Below are 21,634 nucleotides of genomic sequence, written 5' to 3' on the forward strand. Positions count from 1 at the left end.
GCCAAGGCAAGTCTGGAGTTTGAGATCAGCCCCCTAGGGCAACACAGTGAGACCTCTGTCTCCACAAAATTTTTTTTAAAAAATTAGCTGGGTGTGGAGGTGCATGCCTGTACCCCTACCTACTCAGGAGGCTGAGGTGGGGGAATCACTTGAGCCCAAGAGTTCCAGGCTGCAGTAACCTATGATCGGGCTACTCCACTTCAGCCTGGGTAAAAGAGCAAGGCTGTATCGAGAAAAAAAACCAAAACAAACAAAAAAGAAAACACCATATCAGACATCACTTCATACCCACTAGGATGGCTATAATCAAAAAGGCATAACAAGTGTTGGTGAGGATGTGGAAAAGGAGGAACTCTAATACACTGCAGATAGGAATATAAAATGGTGCAGAGATCTGGAAACAGGATGCCATTCCTTGAAAGATTAAAAATAGAGTTATTCTATAACCTCAAAATTCCACTAACACTTGTACATAAGTGTTCACTCCAGGAACACTTTTTGGCTATTCATAAATAGCCAAAAAGTGGAAATACCTCCAATGTCCACTGACCACTGAATAGATAAAATGTGGCATATACAAAGAATGAAATATTGTTCAGCCATAAAAATGAATGATGACATATGCACTATAACATGGATGAACCTCGAAAACATAGTAAGTGAAAGAAGCCAGTCACAAAGTACCACAAACTATATGATTCCATTTATATGAAATATCTAGAATAGACAATTAGTGGCTGCCCAGGGTTGAGACTGAAGGTGGAGGGAGAAGACAGGCCAAGGGGTACAGGTTACTTTTTGGTGTGATGCGAATGTTCTAAATTTGACTGTGGTAATGAAAGCACAAATCTATAAACACAGTAAAAACCATCATTGAATTCTATACTTTAAATGAGTGAACTGTAGTTGTGTGAATAATATTAGACTAAAGCTGCTTTTTAAAAAACAGGCAAACTAATCCATGGTGATACAAGTCAGAATAGTGGTTGCTGGGAAGGAGGAAATGATTTACTGGGAAGAGGTATTTGGGAACCTGTAGAAGTAATGAAATGTTCTATACCTTGATGTTATTAGTGATTACTGAAATGTACACATAAAGTAAAAAAAACACTGAGCTATACATTTAAAGATAGTACACTTTACTATGTGTAAGAAAATTGTCTTTCAATAAAAAAAGTTTAAAGTCCTTACAATGTGAACTGCTACCACTGGAAAAAAAAGAAAAAGTCATAAATAATAAAACTATGTTTTAAAAAAAAAGTTTACACCTGGTAAAGTAGCACATGCCTATAGTTCCTGCTACTCAGGAGGCTGAGATGGGAGAATGGCTTGAGCCCAGAAGTTCAAGTCTGCAGTAAGCTATGATTGTGCCACTGTGCTCCAGCAAGGAAGACAGAACAAGACCTCATCTCTTAAAAAAAAAAAAAAAAAAAAAAAGTTTAAAAATGTTTTTCTATAAGCAGAAAATCGATAAGACTGCAGGTCACAACTTCTCCATAACCTAACAGTTCCCAGGTTGATATCTACATACTACAACAGTCCCACAATTCTTTTAGACAGGCTAGTTTAAAATGCTAACATGGAATATACCAATAACTGTATAACATGCAAGAAAAAAAAAGCTGGCAAACACGAATTACAATTACTCTGATTTTACAGTACAAATCAAGTTTTAGTCTGAATCATTCTGTAATTAAATAAATCTAAAAATAACCAACTTAGAAAAGAAGTCTCTAGCAGAAATAAATGGATCCTTTAACCCTACTACCACAGTACCCTTCATACTAACAGCTCAATTGTAGAACTTTGTATCTTAACTACCTGGGCCTTTGTTCATCTTTTCCAATAGATGGCAAGCTCTCTTCAAAAGTAAAACACAATCTTAATTATCTCTGCATCTCCTGAAATGCATAGATAAATATTTTGGCCAAGGCAGGTATTATATAGTTAAATATGAAGCAAATAACAAGATACCATCATCTCATAAGTCTGTAACATCTCTTTGTCTCCCAAACATGAAGCCCCATTCTTAGAAATTACCAAGTAGCTGAGATACTTACTGGATTGGGAACACCTATCAGGACAAAATCCAAAATGTTTAGAGAAAGAATGGGCAACAGAGAACAAGCAAATCAGTTCTTTAAAGTTAAACACAAAGGCCCTGAGAAGATGAGACATTTTTCATTGAGTCCTCACATTTGTAAAACTTCACTGGCCTTGCCAAGATGGAATATTGGTTTGGTTTTGTTTAAATACGTATCTTTTAGGCGAGCGTGGTGGCTCACGCCTTAATCCTAGCATTCTGGGAGGCCAAGGTGGGCAGATTGCTTGAGGTCAGGAGTTCGAAACGAGACTGAGCAAGACCCCATCTCTACTAAAAATAGAAAGAAATGTTTCTACTAAAAATAGAAATTAATTGACCAACTAAAAATATATATACAAAAAATTAGCTGGGCATAGTGGCACATGCCTGTAGTTCCAGCTACTCGGGAGGCTGAGGCAGTAGGATCGCTTAAGCCCAGGAGATCGAGGTAGCTGTGAGCTAGGCTGACGCCACGGCACTCACTCTAGACTGGGCAACGAATTGAGACTCTGTCTCAAAAAAATAAATATGTATCTTTTACACATTTTAGTGATGAGAAGAAGTTCAATATTTTCCTAGCTAAAATCTGAAGATTTAAAAACTTCAGAAAATTTTCAGTGAAGGGAACCTCAAATTCTAAAAAAAATAGGAGTCTCTTCTGGAATGAGCTTACTTTAAGATATTACCAGTATGTCTAAAATAGGAAAAAAAGAGAATGATGTTTGGACCCAGGCAACTAAACCAAATATAAAATTTGCATCTTCTAATGCTCATTTTGGTATTATCTAGTTTGGGGTGCTTTATTTTTTAACTAAAATATAGATGGCAACTATATGTATTTCCTAGGCCACTTCTATGGGGAATTGGTCTTAGAAAAATTCCTGAATTACTCTTGTGCAAATGTATCTATCGAGTAGAAGCAAAAGGAAAGAAGAGTTCTAATATCTTCTAATTTCAAGTATCCTTATTTATCTTGGTACTGACTCACCCACTGGTCAAATGTGCCTCTCTTTTCAAATACTGTGTTTCTTTTTAGGAAAAAGAACTATAAGAGTGAATTCTAAAGAAACCTGGCAAACTTGAGTAGTAAAGCTACTAAGTAAATTATCAATGAAAATCACCTGAGGTGAAAATGTTACTACTAAATGTTAAGGGTCATAATTTATCACTTTATTTTGAATTGTAGGGAGGTTTAAGAATTGGTTACACCCAAAAAGTAACAATTATCTTGTTTTGATCAATGAGTCATAAAGAAGGTACAACCAAATCATGACGCTATAGTTCATTGCTCACTGTTCTCCCTTTCTGCTAAAGCTACAGAAAGAAGGAAGAGAATCACAGAAGGAAAAGGGATTCTTTACAAGGAGAGAATAAAGCACTTACACTTCATAGGACTTTCTAGCCACAGATGCCAGGTGCTACCCACTGAAATCCAGGCTTGGACTAAGCTCCACATTTCTGAAAGGACCATCTCAACCGAAGCCTGGGGCTCAGAGTCAGCAGGAGGAAGCTGCAGCTCCCACTAGCAGCACATTTCAAAGAGGCTGCAACAAGAGAATATTTTCCATTTAAGAATCTAATTCCAATCTTCCATTTCACAAAGCAGTAGCAGAGTAGGCCTTTATATCAGTCTTTTCAAAAGATATTTCCATGACTATGTGATGAATATGAGGCAGGCTATGGCCCAGCAATCCTTTCACTAACATGCTCTAAGTCCTCCATTATACTTCACAGCAGAGCCTTAAAGTACTTGCCCGCTTTTTTTCTTTAATGGTGCACTGTTGCTCCAAGACTCACTTCTACACCAACATTTCTAAAATTGCCAAATCAACTGAAATCACTGAGCAGGCCTTCAACAATGCAAGAACACACCCAGATAGGAGCCTACAGCTTCATTAGCTGCCAAGAATTAGAAGCAGATTAGGGATGCTAGTTAATCCTACACAAAAACTTCTCAAAATAAGCAGAATTACTTAAAACAGTAAGTATCAAAGAGGTCTGGCAAATAGAAAATGAGATTCTAGAAATACAGATAATTACATGAGACCTGAAAAGTAACATAAAAGTGTCAGGTTGCTGCATTTTTTTTAAGCATTTCAATCAGTGACTGATATATTTGTTAAATGAAGACTTTCCAAGATTTATAGCATACTGGGTAGATTTATTTGGGAAGGGAAGACTCTACCAGAACAGAATAAAAAGAACTCTTAAAAAGAAAACTATAAATTAACCAAAGCAACATTTTAGATACATGGCCTGCAACAATGTGGTACAGAGCTACAAAAACCAGGATTTCTCAAATGAAGAAAAAATCATCTTCATGAGTCAAATAAAGAATAAGTCTAAATTACCTGAAACACAAAAAATAATTTGTAAGTCATCAACTATCTTAAATTCTTATATTTAATCCTTTATGGGAATTTTACAAATCTGAGACAATTTGATAGATCTGCCACAACAAATCACTTACTGATGATTTTTTCTCACAGCGGGCAGAGAAGATGATTTTGTCTGATTGCGCAGAGAAGATGTTTTGAAAGGATATTATTTTTAAAAAAATAAGCTGAGGAGCATGTAAGATAACCATCACTACCTAAAAATATTTTTCAATATAACTTCTTCTGCAACATGGCCTAAAACACAGAAACCATTATGAAATGAAACTTAGCCTATATCTTCACCACAGCAGTGATAAGTAAAGGACTCCCACCCTCCAAAAAAGTTGTAAAAGAAAAATAACCACAAAGCCCTTAGCAAGCTCCCAGATCCACAAAAAACCCTCGTATGCATAAAAACTTTTCTAAAAGCAAAAAAGTTCATCATAGAGGTAAGTTCAGCCAACTTACATTTTCACAGCCATCTCCATAACAATTGAATCAGAAAGAAAAAAATCAGTTCCCATATGGGAGGGGAAGACATTCTTAGCTCAAAACAATTATTTAAAACATAAGCCATTCAGACTCAAAACACTCACTAAATCAATTTCAGAACACTGTAGTGCCCACATGCACTGTTCTATCTTAATGGCAAAGAAAGGAATCAATAAGGCCAAATGATAGCACTGCACACAGTGGTCTCCCCAGTTTCTGTTGAAATCCCAGCGCTTCTACAAGTATTTTCAAACAATCCTATGTCATAATGATTTCCATAGCTGTCAACTTTGTAGCTGTCAAACACACATAAAATGGTACTGAGATATACCTTGTCCCAATTTTTTCATGACAAGAATCCCTACAAAAATTTAAAATCGTCAATCACTTGTGAATGTGAATATTAACCCCAAGAATGGCCCTGAAAAAAGATAAATAAGTTTGGATCTATAAAATCAACTTCAGTTGGGAATGACTAAGGCATGCATTACTTGATAATCACTTAATTGTACCCCTTATTAATTACTCTAGGCAGCCCTGCTTTAAAAGTAAAAAATGCCAAACTTGAAACCATTTCAATGAAACCCATACAAAGGCTTCCTAATTGCCAAAAATATAGAAAACGTATTTCCTTTCCTCACTAGTCTCTATTCCTACGTGAGCAAGTTTGACATTAATAACCATATAAACCAGATAAGAATTTTATCACACATACTAAATAAGTATATGTTAGCACAGTGCTGAAGACTCAAACTTTTCAAACTTATACAAATGTCAGGTCTCTAGCTAAAAGCATTGTAAAAGTGTAAGAATAAACTCTGAATGCTTATATAAAAACATATTTTCAAGTCTAGTTCCAAATATATTCTCTTGCTTTGAGGATAACTGTTAAAACAGTATTACACTATGGCTGAGACAGAAAATATAACAAGAAAACAATGAATTCAGACAAAAAACAAAGAAATTGTGCTATGGGCTTAAGAAAAAACAAGCAAAAACTATAACGTTAACTCTGTCAACAGAAAACTCACCAAAAGAAAAAAATACCTGTTTCCTAATATTTTCATTTTGGAAACTCCACCAGAAGAGTATTAAGACAATACTTTTAAGAGGTGCTGCAGCCAAACACTACAAAATTATGCCTTTTGGCAATACTGTGAACTTTCAAGAAAAAGAAATAAGGCTTCTCTCTGGGGCTTCATTGGTACAGATGTAAAACACTGTGGTACTATTTCAATATCATGGTACAAGCTAGGGAACTACAGAACAGGTAGTCTGAAGTGAGTAATCTCAACTTCCTATCAATCTGTTTTTACGTTCAACAGAGCTTAAAATTCTAAAAAATCTGGAAAATAGTATCGTGGTTCCTCAAAAAAATAAATAAATAAATTAACAAAGAATTACCATATGATCCAGCCATTCCACTTCTGGGCATATTATATATCCAAAAGAACTGAAAGCAGGGACTCCCACAGATATTTGTACACCCACGTTCATAGCAGCATTATTCACAAAGGTGGAAGCAAGTGTCCACTGATGGATGAATAGATAAACAAAATGTGGTAAATACATCCAATGGAATTTATTCAACTTTAAAAAGAAAATTCTGACACATGCTACATGACTGAACCCTGAGGATATTATGCTAAGGGAGAAAAGGCTGTCACCAAAAAGCTAAACACTGTATAATCCCACTTACATGAGGTACCTAGAGTAGTCAAATTCAGAGCCAGAAAGAATGGTGGTTGCTAGGGTGTGTTTAATGGGTATACCTTCAGTTTTATAAGATGAAAAAGTTCTGAAGATGGAAGATGGTGATGGCTGCACAACAATGTGAATATACTTAATGTCACTGAACTACACATTTAAAAATGGTTAAAATAGTAAATTTTATGTTCTGAATATTTTACCACAATAAAAAAAATCCATGAAACCTATTCCATTTTCTCCATAAACATCAGTGCAATCACCCATGAAAGAATGAAGAAGCATCTGACAGGCTTTGGAAAAACTATGTTATAATTAGAAAACGAAGCATTGCCCTGATAATTTTATATCCTGAATAAAACCATCAACTATGGCCCGAGGCCTGGCAAGACAAGAAATAAACTAATCCAAATACAGAGGAATCCCACCAGATAACAGCCTACCATGACAACAGAAATACCATTACAAATTCACATATGCAAACTCCAATACTCCAAAGACATGAAACGTTCCATTATTTACACTGTCCAATACTTGGAATGTGTATAGTGCAAATAAGGAATCAATTTTAACTTTTATTTACTTTCAATTAATTTAAATTTAAATAGTTACACCTGGCCAGTAGCTATCATATTGGACAAATGATAAATGCTTTGGGATAAAGGCCTTTGATTTTTATTATTATTATTATTATTTTTTTGAGATAGTCTCGCTTTGTTGCACAGGCTAGAGTGAGTGCTGTAGCATCAGCCTAGCTCACAGCAACCTCAAACTCCTGGGCTCAAGCAATCCTCCTGCCTCAGCCTCCTGAGTAGCTGGGACTACAGGCATGTGCCACCATGCCCAGCTAATTTTTTTCTATATATATTAGTTGGCCAATTAATTTCTTTCTATTTATAGTAGAGACGGGGTCTCACTCTTGTTCAGGCTGGTTTCGAACTCCTGACCTCGAGCAATCCACCCGCCTCGGCCTCCCAGAGTGCTAGGATTACAGGTGTGAGCCACCGCGCCCAGCCTGATTTTTATTATTTACTTACATACTCTCAGTTCCTACCAGTGCAGGCATAGAGTATTCCTACATTCGCTGAACTAGCTGATCCATAGAAATTGTATAGGAACATTTTCTATTTTCTAGGCTTTCCTTTCAAAAGCCTCATGTTTTAAGGGTCACTTGACTGGAAAATGAGAACATAAGCACACATACCCAAAAAAAAGCCTAAATTTTCAGATAAATCAGTATCTAAATTGTTATAGAAAAAAACAAAAACACTGACTGGGTTTTAGAACTAGGCTAAAGAATCAAGAAATTCCAAAGAGGAAAAGTACCAGGAAAGAAATTTGAACCTGATATTCCATGACCTTTCTATATGAAATCTAAGAAGAAAATTCCCATGGACATGTGATAAACCAAACATGACAATGCCAAATGAGTCCATCAAAGCATGATTTTGTTTCATCTCTTTATGTCTTTTGTGCTTTTCATGCTTTTTCAGTTTCCAGATTGGGCTATGAAACATTTCAGGTAACTTCTAATCCAGACTGTTTCTGTAAGTCTTCTCCTACTTACAATTTAAATTGCAAACTTAGAACTGAGTAGCATAATTCATTGGCCCTAAAAAGACAGTCCTTTCTTCCATAGCTTTCTACATTGTCTAATTTTGGTTACTGAAGGTGGACAAAGTAAGCTACTAAATGTTCAGAACAAGCTACTATTAGATAAGGATTCCTTTAAGATCTGTCTCAAAATAATCTTTCTTTCAGAACACTTTGAAGTTATTGATATCTGCCCATCACATAAAACATAATCATGGCTATAGATTTCTAAGAATTTTGGTAGAAAAAAGCTCAGAGTAATGAGCACAGATTCTTCAGAAAATGGCTGTTTTATACAAATATTAGAAAAAGATAAAAGATGCTAACTATTAGCATAGGCGAAATCATGTCCAAATTGCACCTCTATACCAAATGTATTGTCACCAGGTCATTGGAACTACACTAAATGACTCTAAGATTAGTAATGTGGGTGGTGGAGAGGAATAAAGATAATAAGTTTTGCAAAATGATATTCTTGAAAATGGTTTTGTAGCAAGCCAAGCAAATTGTATTCTTCATCAATTTGAATCAAAAATTAAAACTTGTTTATTACTACATTAAAACAGACTTTTGGTTACAAATGCCACTTAATAACTACTTCAAAAAAGCCTTATTGAGTCAAAAAGTTCCTCTCCCTTTCTGCACCTGAGTGTTTGCAAGCATAAAATGAGGGCAATACAAAAATTTCATAAAGGGTTTTTTTTTAAAATACAAAAGATAGAAAGACTGAAAACAAGAGTATTCACAGGAGGCTGAAAATTGTTTTTTTTTTTTTTTTTTTTTTTTTTGAGACAGAGTCTTGCTTTGTTGCCTAGGCTAGAGTGAGTGCCGTGGCGTCAGCCTAGCTCACAGCAACCTCAAACTCCTGGGCTCAAGCGATCCTTCTGTCTCAGCCTCCCAAGTAGCTGGGACTACAGGCATGAGCCACCATGCCCGGCTAATTTTTTCTATATATATTAGTTGGCCAATTCGTTTCTTTCTATTTATAGTAGAGACGGGTCTCGCTCTTGCTCAGGCTGGTTTCGAACTCCCGACCTCGAGCGATCCGCCCGCCTCGGCCTCCCAGAGAGCTAGGATTACAGGCGTGAGCCACCGCGCCCGGCCTTTATTTTTAATTAATCATGGATACAGTGAAGAATGGTAACAAAAAGAAATAAAATATGCAAGGCCGGGCGCAGTAGCTCACGCCTGTAATCCTAGCTCTCTGGGAGGCCGAGGCGGGCGGATCGCTCGAGGTCAGGAGTTCAAAACCACCCTGAGCAAGAGCAAGACCCTGTCTCTACTATAAATAGAAAGAAATTAATTGGCCAACTAATATATTTAGAAAAAATTAGCCGGGCATGGTGGCACATGCCTGTAGTCCCAGCTACTCGGGAGGCTGAGGCAGAAGGATTGCTTGAGCCCAGGAGTTTGAGGTTGCTGTGAGCTAGGCTGACGCCATGGCACTCACTCTAGCCTGGGCAACAAAGTGAGACTCTGTCTCAAAAAAAAAAAAAAGAAATAAAATATGCAGATAAAGACAACTTTTATCCAACCATCCTTTAGAGGTGCCCACATACAGGTATTCCATCAACAAACATTTTTAGAACTTAGCGTGGTGCCGCCATTTCTACCACCTTCAGTTTCTGTGCCTTTCACAAAGCTTCCAACAGCACCATGTTGGCACAAAGCATGCAGAAGTTCACAACCTCTATTTTCCGTAGGAGCCACTATGAGGAGGACTCCAGGAAGAATTTGCCATTTTCAGTGTAAAATAAGTGGCGGTTACTAATTATGATGACTTTGTACTTTGGATCTGGATTTGCTGCACCTTTCTTTACAGTAAGACACCAACTGCTTAAGAAGATGTTTTAATTATCCATCCAACAGATATGAAGAGCGTTTTAAGAGGTGCAATCCCTTTGAAAAATGGATCAAACTCTTGAAATCATAGCATACTAGATATGTTTGTAACTAAACTTAAGATATGAAAAAAAAAAATTTAAAGCCTTATGTGTAAGGCATCTTGATTTCCTTTTCTTAATAACCATGGTTTATTCCTTCAACTATGGGCATTGGACTTTATAAGCAAATGTGACAAGGATCCCACAGTCTAGTGGGGGAGACAAAACACATTTTCAGAAAGATTAAAAAAAAAAAAAAAAAGCAAATGCAATGAAATAAAGAGCTCCAGGCATTCAGTGGGGGCAGAAATGACTTTCAGCTAAAGAGAACCAGTTAAGACTTCAAGGAGAATGTAGAATTTAGGTTAGGCTTTGAAAAGATGGGTTAGTTTCTGCAGGGTTGGAAAGACAGGGTTGGGAAGGAGTAAAAGCACAGAAGAATGAAATCAAAGAAATAACAAAGGTGAGCAAAGGTAGCATTCCCTGCCCCCCAAGATATTTGCTTACTATGGGAAATATTACAGTTATCTGAAGGTGGACAGGAAGGACTCAGTAAAACAGTTTGGGCATGGTGGCCTACATGCCTATAAGCCTAACACTTTGGGAGGCAGAAGCAGGAGGATTGCTTGAGGCCAAGAAGTTCAAGACTAGCCTGGGCAACATAACAAGACCCTGTCTCTACGAAAAATTTTTAAAATTAGCCAGGTATGGTGCCATTCACCTATAGTCTCAGCTATTCAGGAGGTTGTTGTGGGAGGATCATTTGGGCCCAGGAGTTCCAGGCTGCAGTGAGCTATGATTGTGCATGCCACTGCACTCCAGCCTGGTGACAGAGCAAGATCCCATCCCTATGGGGAAAAAAAAAAACAAGGAGTCGGAAGATGCAGGTGAGACGTGGAATAAACCCAAAACATCAAGATCCCAGAGATTTCAGAAGAGATGCAGAGCGAGATCTGACAGGAGGCAAAGCAGCTGGATAAACGCATGCTGAAGTTGTACCAAATGAGAGAGGAGGGATGACAGTATATTTAATAAAGTGACTAGAATGATGGACCTTGGAATCCAAATTGGATAAAGACAGAAGACAGGAAAGCCTAATAAAGAAAAAGTAAGAGGCAGTCAATGGACTGAGGTTTCAATGAAATTTGAGAACTAATGCGGAGACTTCTGCTTAAGATGACTGAACTGATTGAGCACATCTGTTTGCTCTCAGGTCCCTTCCAAAATCCACTAATATCAGAACAAAAAGATTTAAAAGTAAATAAATGGTAAAAACTCACAAGGACAGAGGGAATGGGAACAGACAACAGATACCAACAAAACTGTGGAAACTGGAAAGCTAACGGATGACTGACTGTCTTAGCAGATCTGAGAAGGCTTACATTTGTCTGGGGATAGGGAGGAAGGATGAGTTAAGAATGGGAAAGGGAACGGGCAAACAGCTTCATGTTGCAAAACCCTAGGAAGGCTGGGGAATTAAAAGCACCAGGTACATATGAAGGCAGACACACAGGTAGAACAAAAGGGAATGGGTTCAAAATCTGTATAAAAAGCAGTTAGACTCCCAGATTTTCTCCCTGACTCTTCAGCAGTCAGGTTACTGCTCTCCCATTATAACAGAAGACTCAAGGTTTACTGTGGAAAGATTGAAACAGAGTGATTCCAGACACCTGGACAACACACTCAGCTAAAAACAGGAGTATCATACTGAAAACAGGAGATTAAATTAAAACCTACATACTGGCCGGGCGCGGTGGCTCACGCCTGTAATCCTAGCACTCTGGGAGGCTGAGGCAGGCGTATCGCTCAAGGTCAAGAGTTCGAAACCAGCCTGAGCAAGAGCGAGACCCTGTCTCTACTAAAGACAGAATTGCCCAACTAAAAATATATATAGAAAAAATTAGCCAGGCATGGTGGTGCATGCCTGTAGTCCCAGCTACTTGGGAGGCTGAGGCAGGAGGATTGCTTGAGCCTAGGAGATCGAGGTTGCTGTGAGCTAGGCTGACAGCCACGGCACTCTAGTCCAGGCAACAGAGTGAGACTCTGTCTCAAAAAAAAAAAAAAAAAAAAAAAACAAAAAAAAGCCCTACATACTTAATAGTGAGATCTATACCCTGGCCCTTGGCCTCATTCCGACATCTGTCTTTGCAATACTGACAGCCTAGTTTATAAACCCATGGCAGAAGACTATCGCACTCCTCTCAAGGTAAAAGCAGTACACACACACAAAGACCAACATAAAGACAATAAGAGAAGGGGTGAAGGTTTCCTTCTCTATTAACCATCAAATGAGTGATCCAGGAATAGATCATGGGATCTAGGAATCAAGTGGATCCAACTCAACAACCAGATGAAGAGAACTCCTCAAGAGGATCAAACAGGGATCCCAGGACAATAATTATGCAACAGACCTAGAGAAGCAGGCCAGATTGAAGCAGGGAGATGGAAAGCTCTCAAGATAGATGTTTCCTACAGCCAAAAAACAAAACAAATTACAGTCTGAACAAAGAGCCTATTTACACTACTGACAGATTTTTTGTGATGAATTATTGTAGATATACAGAAAACAAAACAAATGTTAAAAAAGAAAGAAAGAGGAGGGAGGATCAAGATGGCGGACGAGAAACACCGCCAGAAACAATGTCTCTGCAGAAAAGACAGATTCTACCAGAAATTAGAAAAAAGAAGCAAGAAGGCGAGCATACAGCAGACGAGGGCCGGAAGGAGGGTTACCTGAGACCCCGGGAGACTCCACGGGAGGAGGCTGAGGAGGAGAACTGGAAGCTGAGACCGCCGGAGCAGCCCGGAGACCAGTGGCAAGGATAGGTGGATAAATCACCTTTCCCCTCCCCTGCATTTGGGACTGCTGGTGGGCTCCCCAGCGTGTGGAGAGACCTGCGGACACCAGCCCAGAGACGGCCGCAGCCAGCTAGCGGTGAGCCTATAGCGGACACGGCACCAGACTCCCAAATCCCTCGGGGCACCTCCCTGTGCACGGACTCGAGCAGCGGCAGGCGCCATATTGCCTCCTCCTCCCCTCCCCCAACCCTACCCACGGCTGCCCAGAGAGAAAATACAGCCACCAGCCGGAAGCACCTCCAGGGAACGGGACCTTCCCTTTTGGGACCCTACAGCTGACTAAGGGGAACTCAGACAGTGAGCTCCCTACCCACCAGCCCTCCCAGGTGCTGCTGGCATGGTGTTCCCAGGAGAACGGTGCCGACTCAGAGGCTGAGAGACACAGACACAGCTTGGGCTCCCTGTGGGTGAATTGGGACCAGAACTCCTCTCCCTAGTGGGGATACAGTTCGAACTCTGGGACCCAGAGGTCGGACCTGCAGACCAGATCCCGTGCACCGAGGTCTAGCATTGCCCGGGACACAGAAGGGATATTTGTGAACAGCCTGCTGAGGTGTGTGTGCCTCCAGGGGCAGATCAGTGTCCTAGAGGGCAACCCTCCCCCCAAAGGGAGGCCGTGCGCCCAGCCCAGGTGGCATTCTGGTGCAGGGAACCTCCCCGCTGTCATCACAGTCCAGGGAGGCCTGGTGGCGTGTGGTCTGGCCTGCTGGCAGAGGCCCAGGAGTAGCTGCGGAGTTGGGGAGGGTGGAAAAAAGCAAGGCCTGCTCCAGACTGCGGGTCGCAGACAGCCCCACCCCCACAAGCAGACTTTCTGGCTGAGCGAGACCATTCCAGCCCCGCCCTGACAGCTCTTCCTGGAAGCAGAGAACAGAACTTTGATCCCTGCTAACAACACTGGTGGTGCCTGAGGGCAGGCTTACCCAACCCAGCTCCGCCCAGAACAAGAGCTGATAACAGGACACAAAATCAACAGCATAGCCTGTTCCTCCAAGCAAGCGCCACCTACTGACAGGGACGGCATCCTGCACAGCCTTTTCACAGCACCCACTGACTCATTATACAGGGAGTGGTCGAATCTCACCCACAGACACCACCTAATGGCTCAGAAACTAAACAAGGTGTGTGAATACCCAAACAAAAACCTAAAGGAAAGAAACAACAACTGATCAACATGGGAAAAAAATCAGCGAAAGAACTCAGGAAATATGAATAACCAAACGGAAAACTCTCCCCCAAAGAGGAGCCCCAGCCCCCTAGAAACGGACACCAACCCAAATCAGGCAACCAAAATGACAGAAGAGGAATTCCGTATGCGGATCATAAGAACACTCACCGAGCTGCAACAACAACTCAATAACCAACACAAAGAAACCACAAAAAACCTCCAGGATCTGGAAAAAGAAATAGACACAATGAAGAAAAGTTTAACCCAACTCCTGGAAATGAAGAATCAATTCAGGGAACTACAAAATACAGTGGAAAGTCTCAAGAACAGGGTAGATCAAACAGAAGAAAGAATCTCAGAGCTTGAAGATAACACCCTCCAACTAAATAAAACCATCACAGAGATAGAGTGGAGAAACAAGAGAAAAAAGCAAAGCCTACAAGAGATGTGGGATTATGTGAAGAAACCTAATGTGAGGGTCATAGGGTTACCAGAAGGGGAAGAGAACAACACCCAAGGGTTGTACAAGCTATTTGAAGATATAATAGAGGAAAATTTCCCAGGCCTTGCTCAAAATCTCGATATACAAGTTCAAGAAGCTCAGAGGACCCCTGGGAGATTCAATGCAAACAGGAAGACATCACGACATGCAGTCATCAGACTGACCAAAATATCAAATAAAGAGGCCCTTCTAAGAGCTGTAAGACGAAAGAAGCAAGTGACATACAAGGAAAAGCCAATTTGAATAACACCAGACTTCTCTAATGAGACTTTACAAGCAAGGAGAGACTGGGGCCCCATTCTCACTCTTCTGAAACAAAACAATGCCCAGCCTAGAATCTTCTTCCCTGCAAAACTAAGCTTCATATATGAAGGAGAAATAAAGACATTCTCAGACAAGCAAAGTCTCAGAGAATTCACCAAGACAAGACCAGCCCTACAAGAAGTACTCAAAACAGTGTTATGCACAGAACACCATAATAAAAACTCATGAATATAAAAACAACCAAAACCTAAAGATTAAAGGCCAGATAATACAATGGCTCAAGAGAGAAATCAAAGCAACAACATCCAACCCAACAGAATGAACAGTAATCTACCTTACCTATCAGTTCTCTCAATAAATGTGAATGGCTTAAACTCTCCACTCAAGAGACATAGGCTGGCTGAATGGATAAGAAAATACAGGCCAAGTATATGCTGTCTTCAGGAAACACATCTAACCTGCAAGGATGCATATAGACTAAAAGTAAAAGGGTGGAGATCAATATTCCAGGCAAGTGGAAGCCAAAAGAAGCCTGGCGTGGCAGTTCTAACTTCAGACGATTTAGTTTTTAAAGCAACAAAAGTAGTGAAAGACAAAGAGGGTCATTATATAATGGTGAAGGGCACAGTTCAACAAGAAGAGATAACAATTTTAAATATATATGCACCCAACTTAGGTGCACCCAGTTTCATAAAGCAAACCTTACTGGATCTAAGCAAATGGATTAATAGCAACTCCATAATCACCGGAGATTTCAACACCACACTGACGGCACAAGACAGATCCTCCAAACAGAAAATTAATAAAGAAATAATGGACTTAAACAAAACCTTGGAACAACTGGGTCTGACTGACATTTACAGGACATTCTACCCAAAATCCACTGAATATACGTTCTTCTCATCAGCTCACGGGACATTCTCTGAGATTGACCATATCCTAGGACACAAAGTAAATCTCAAGAAATTTTAAAAAATAGAAATCATACCATGTACCTTCTCAGATCACAGTGGAATAAAAGTAGAAATCAACCCTAACAGAAACACACATTTCTACACAAAAACGTGGAAATTAAACAACCTCCTACTAAATGATTACTTCATAAATGAAGAAATCAAGATGGAAATAAAAAAATTCTATACTCCTACACTGCTTGTGGGACTGCAAATTAGTTCAACCTCTGTGGAAAGCAATATGGAGATACCTTAAAGCAATACAAGTGAATCTACCACTTGATCCAGCAATCCCATTGCTGGGCATCTACCCAAAAGATCCAATGACACTCTACAAAAAAGACACCTGCACTCGAATGTTTATAGCAGCACAATTCATAATTGCAAGGCTGTGGAAACAGCCCAAGTGCCCATCAATCCAAGAATGGATTAATAAAATGTGGTATATGTATACCATGGAGTACTATTCAGCTCTAAGAAACAATGGTGATATAGCACATCTTATATTTTCCTGGTTAGAGCTGGAACCCGTACTATTAAGTGAAGTTTCCCAAGAATGGAAAAACAAGCACTACATATACTCACCAGCAAATTGGTATTAACTGAACAGCACCTAAGTGGTCACATAGGTACTGCAGTATTAGGGTATTGGGCAGGAGGGAGGGGGGTGGGTATATACATATATAATGAGTGAGATGTGCACCATCTGGGGGATGGTCATGCTGGAGACTCAGACTTGTGGGGGGAAGGGGGAATGTGCATTTATTGAAACCTTAAAATCTGTACCCCCATAATATGCTGAAATAAAAAAAAAAGAAAGAAAGAGGTATTTGATACCACCAGGAAAAATAAGCTGCACAAAACTTTTGTTTTAAAAATAAAATTCTGGGGCTGGGTGGAGAGCTCATGCCTGTAATCTTAGCACTTGGGGAGGCCAAGACAGGAGGATCACTTAAGGCCAGGAATTTGAGACCAGACTGGGCAACATAATGAGACTCTGTCTCTATAAAAAATAGAAAACTTAGCCAGAAGTGGTGGCCTATGCCTTCAGTCCCAGCTACTCAGGAAGCTGAGACAGGTGGATCACTTGAGCCCAGGAGTTTGAGGTTGCAGAGAGCTATGAATATGCACTGCACTCTAGCCTGAGCAACAGAGCAAGACCTTGTCTCAAAATAAATAAATAAATAAATAAATAAATAAAATTTTTAAGTTGTGATGAAAATTAAAATTACATAAGACTTCAAAAAATAACTACATGAGGTTATTTTAGATTATTGAGCCAGCAAACTGGAAACAGTGGGTTGTGATCAGAGCAGAATGTCTGAATTAGTGATTTGGGGGGATTGGAGACATTTTAGTAATGACAAGATCCTGAATGTGACTGTGTAACCAGGTAGCTAAAATAAAAAACAAAGTAAAAGAATCAAGAGGCCAAATCATAAACAGACTCTTGCAAGAAAGAAAGAAAAAGAAAGAAAGAAAAAGAAAGAAAAGAAAAGAAAAGAAAAGAAAAGAAAAGAAAAGAAAAGAAAAGAAAAGAAAAGAAAAGAAAAGAAAAGAAAGAAAAGAGGCCAAATCATTAGCTGAATTGTCAATCCAGATGCTGAAGTTGACTTAAAGTGATGTGTGACTGCTAGATGTTTTCCAGGCCCACTTTTCCACCCTTCTCTACCATGTTCTAATAAGAGGCTCACCTGTATAGACTTTATCAATAGTTTATGGTAAGGGTCCTCAAACTTTTTAAACAGGGGGCCAGTTCACTGTCCCCCCAGACCATTGGAGAGTGCACACTGTGGGCCCCAGACGAGTCAGCTGCTAAGCAGGGCAGGCAGCAGCAGCAAAAACACCCGGAGAGTTGGATAAATGTGCTAGGTGCGCCTGCATGTGGTCCGTAGTTTGAGGATGCCTGGTTTATGGTGTCCCTGGCTTCCTGGTTGGGTTTGTTTCATGGGGAATATAGCAGGAGTTTAGGAGAATACGTTAGGATATTCATTTCTCCAGCTCCATCCCTGCAAGGTCAATTTAAGCTAACTGAGTTCCTTCACCAGGTAGTCATCACTCCTCTCAAGGCAGCTAATTCAGTAACTCTGAGTTCAAGTAATTACTCCCTCTCTTAGCCCTTTTGGGCTAGGATGTTAACAGTATGGGTACAGGTTACTTTTTTACACTATTTCTTGGGGTAACATGAAACTGCATCTTATACTAGTACCTTTATAAACTCTCCTCAAATTACTCTGTCATGTGTGCCATCCGTTCCTGTTGGGACCCTGATTGTTAATAGTGGTAATGATGATGATGTAAGGTATAACAGAAAACAGTGGAATGTAAGGAAAGAAAAGTGACCAACGCTTTAATAATTGCTAGTATATTTAAGCTCCATTTTCCAAGAACTTTTCTAAGTTCTTTGTAGATATTAACTCACTGAATCATCACAACTACCTAAGTGGTAAGAAGAGATCTTTGGTTCATTTCCAAATACCAACACACAGCACAGCTGTTGGTTGGCACATAGTAGGCAAATATTGGTTTAAAATACACACAACAATAAACAGGTTTAGTTGGTAAGAGATGACTTTTGTAGTATCATGTAGCATTTCTCCTATTTATACTTTAGAAAACTAAAGGAAGAAAGGAAAAAACTGCAACTCCCTAGATAGATCACAGAAACTAAACACTGCATGAGATCATAATGTGAATGATTTTCTTGTGTAACTTACAGCGAATCTTGCTCCTTTATCTTCCAAGGAGGTAAACTAGGACTCAGGCCCCAGTTATGTGTAATATTCAAAGTCAAAGTTGCAAATTTTTAAATTTATGCACTTATAGCCTAGGGACTGATTTAATGAGACAGCACACCTTTAAGTATGAATTATGAGTTCAAATAAATTGATAAAAGGGAAAGGGGCAAACAAAAAATATCCCTTGAGTAAAAAAATGCAAAAATAAAGGTAAAGGTGAGTATTTTGTCAGTCTGCATAAGCGTCTTTAGTTTTCAAAGTATTTTGCAATTCGTAAAGTAAATCTTAGATGTAAGACCGAAGTCAGTAAGATCACCAAGTATACAAGGCCTGTCCGGAAAGTATACAGCCTTTGTTAATAAATTTCTCTATTTTTCATATTACATGGCTGGAGACTTTACGGACAGCCCTCGTACACATTCACATAGAAATAAAGCACAGCAAAAATGAGTGTGAAAATTAAGGGATGAAGCATAAAACGTGAATCAAAGAATGTGGAAATGCAATAAATACTGTAAGTGCAATTAAACTGGATGCTCATATAGTTATATAGAATAAACAAGGCGGCTATGATACCCATCTTGTAAATAAAAACCTCAAATTCAGGGAAATAACAGGTTAGAGGACCAATGTGAAGCAAAATGAGAATTCCAAAGATTTTCTAAAAGCAGAATTGATTTTTTTCTTCATATTATGTTGCACTTCAAAGCAAGGAGAAATTCACAGGTGTAAGAATCTAGAAACCTGAGAACTTTCGAGAAGAAAGGACTCAAACTGGAGTGAAAATAGGCAAGAACAGTGAGACATGAGAAAGGTTACGAATAGGAAGAAATTACCAGATGCAACACTTGGGCACAGAGAAGAGAGATGTATAAAGCATCCTTAAGTAGTAGGTGGAGAAACCCAGGCTGGGTTTGGTAGAAAGAAGACAAAACGGAAAAGCATGGCCTAAGAAGCAATAACAAGGGTAGCACTGGAAGACTAGATAGATGCCACACGCGAGAAGTATAGGACCTACAAATCAGATTCTACGGGGTGGGGATAGGGCCAGTTCGCGACCGATCAGCTGCGACTAGTTTCCGAAAAGCGGCACAGATGTAGCTTCGCAGCCCCACCCCACAGCAGCAGCTCCTCCCCAAGGAGGACCTCACGAGGCCAACCGCCGGGCTCAGGCTCTCCCCTCGAGCCTAGGTCCCACAACGCCCCGGCCCCGCGGCGCAGAACGGCCTCTCTGGCCCCTCACCGAACGCTGCAGCTCCCCAAGCCAAAACGAGGCGCGCTCCTTTCCGCTGGGATCTGGGTCGTGGTAAAGCGCCTGCACTGCCTGGTACACGAGCTGCAATGTCGGTTTTGCGCCTTCCATGGTGGTGGCGGCAGTGGCCCTTCTGATTCTTCTCTCAAGGCTTCCCCGGTTGCTCCGCCTTCGCGCTTCCTCACAGTCTCGGCCACGGCCGCTCCCTGACTGGCGCCATCTCCTCCTCTTTGGCCGTTACCAGGGCAGAGGGGTTCCCCGTGGAAGTTGCCCCCTCGGAAACAGCAGTAAGGTTGTATTCAGGTTCCTGGCCTTTCCGCTGTTTCTCCTAGACTCCAGACTTCTGAGACGCCAGTGCTCGCCTCTTCACTCGGTGACTTGCCGTCAGAAGCTTATCTTCGCACGACACAAACCACGCTGTGTACCTAAGCCGCATTTACCCGAACCGGAAACGGCAGCACCGATACCTTTGGCACACTTCCGTCTGGTGCACTACAAACGGCCTCCTTCCCGGCACGCCTCCTCTTGTCTCCCCGCCCCCTCCCGGAAGTGATCCTGTCGGGCGGGGAGCTGGGCAGAAGTGGTACGACGTAGTTCTCTCGGTTCCTCGCTTCCAGCTGGCGCTTTGCGACTGCCATGTGTTCCATACCTGAGCTGCTCTCCTTGCCTTGGAAATGGATCCAAGTCATTTCTTTCCCTTCCGACTTCCTCATCCCTTTTCGGAGAATCCTTTCTGTCCCCGGTGGTCACGGTGCGTCAATTTAGCTATCGGTAGAGTGTCCACCGTACTGTACTGAAGATCCAAAAATGTCTTAAGACATTGCTCTACGCTGACTCTACTGGAGGAGACAGACACGTAGTCAAGTAACTATTTGAAACACGTTCCACATTGAAATAAATCCCAAATGCCTAGAATCTCTGTTCAGCTCCCTTTTCTAAGTTCTTATGCCCAAAAGGGATCTTTGGTTCTACTGGTCCTGACACTCTGAATTCCAGAGCATTTTGCACACATCTTTAGGGTTATTACATCGAATTGTATTTTTGTGTGTGCCTTTCTTTCCAAATCCACAATCAGTGGTATCGGCCGGGCGCCGTGGCTCACGCCTGTAATCCTAGCACTCTGGGAGGCTGAGGCTGGCAGATCGCTTGAGGTCAGGAGTTTGAAACCAGCCTGAGCAAGAGCCAGACCCTGTCTCTACTATAAATAGAAAGAAATTAATTGGCCAACTAATATATAGAGAAAAAATTAGCCGGGCATGGTGGCGCATGCCTGTAGTCCCAGCTACTCAGGAGGCTGAGGCAGAAGGATCGTTTGAGCCCAGGAGTTTGAGGTTGCTGTGAGCTAGGCTGATCCCAGGGCACTCACCCTAGCCTGGGCAACAGAGTGAGACTCTGTCTAAAAAAAAAAAAAAAAAAAAAACTCAGTGCTCTCACAATTCACAAAAGAAAATAGAAATCTTGCAGTGTGTACTATGGAGAAATTTGGGACAAAAGGTTACAGTATTTAAAAGGTTTTCCAGCATGCTGCTACTATTTGATAATTGCTTACAATGTGTAAAACACTGTAGTTACAAGATTTCCTTTAATTCCCTTAGCAACCGTAACAAATCCTCATTTTTCCCACTAAACAAAACTTAATTGTTTTGGTAGAAATATACAATTCATTTTAACCACTGCGTCTCATAGGACGTTGTTGTTTGTACCAGAACATATGGGCATTATTTCTAGTGTTACACATAAACACATCACCAATCTAGTCAGTAAC

The 21,634-nt window shown here is 40.5% G+C and overlaps 1 protein-coding gene and 1 pseudogene across 1 annotated transcript in view; one reads left to right on the forward strand and one right to left on the reverse strand.

Annotated features, from left to right (window-relative positions):
* The window catches only part of TNPO3 (transportin 3), an 87,895-nt gene extending 67,502 nt beyond the window's left edge, over nt 1-20,393 (reverse strand). Inside the window, exon 1 of the mRNA XM_012789181.2 lies at nt 19,861-20,393. Coding sequence (XP_012644635.1) covers nt 19,861-19,980 — 120 coding nt within the window. The 5' untranslated portion in view covers nt 19,981-20,393. The remainder of the gene's footprint in view (nt 1-19,860) is intronic.
* On the forward strand, nt 9,910-10,107 carry LOC109731237 (cytochrome c oxidase subunit 7C, mitochondrial pseudogene; annotated as a pseudogene).
* Nucleotides 20,394-21,634: the final 1,241 nt, after the last annotated feature.

This window comes from Microcebus murinus, chromosome 9 (genome assembly GCF_040939455.1).
Source record: "Microcebus murinus isolate Inina chromosome 9, M.murinus_Inina_mat1.0, whole genome shotgun sequence".
In the NCBI taxonomy this organism is placed as follows: Eukaryota; Metazoa; Chordata; class Mammalia; order Primates; family Cheirogaleidae; genus Microcebus; species Microcebus murinus.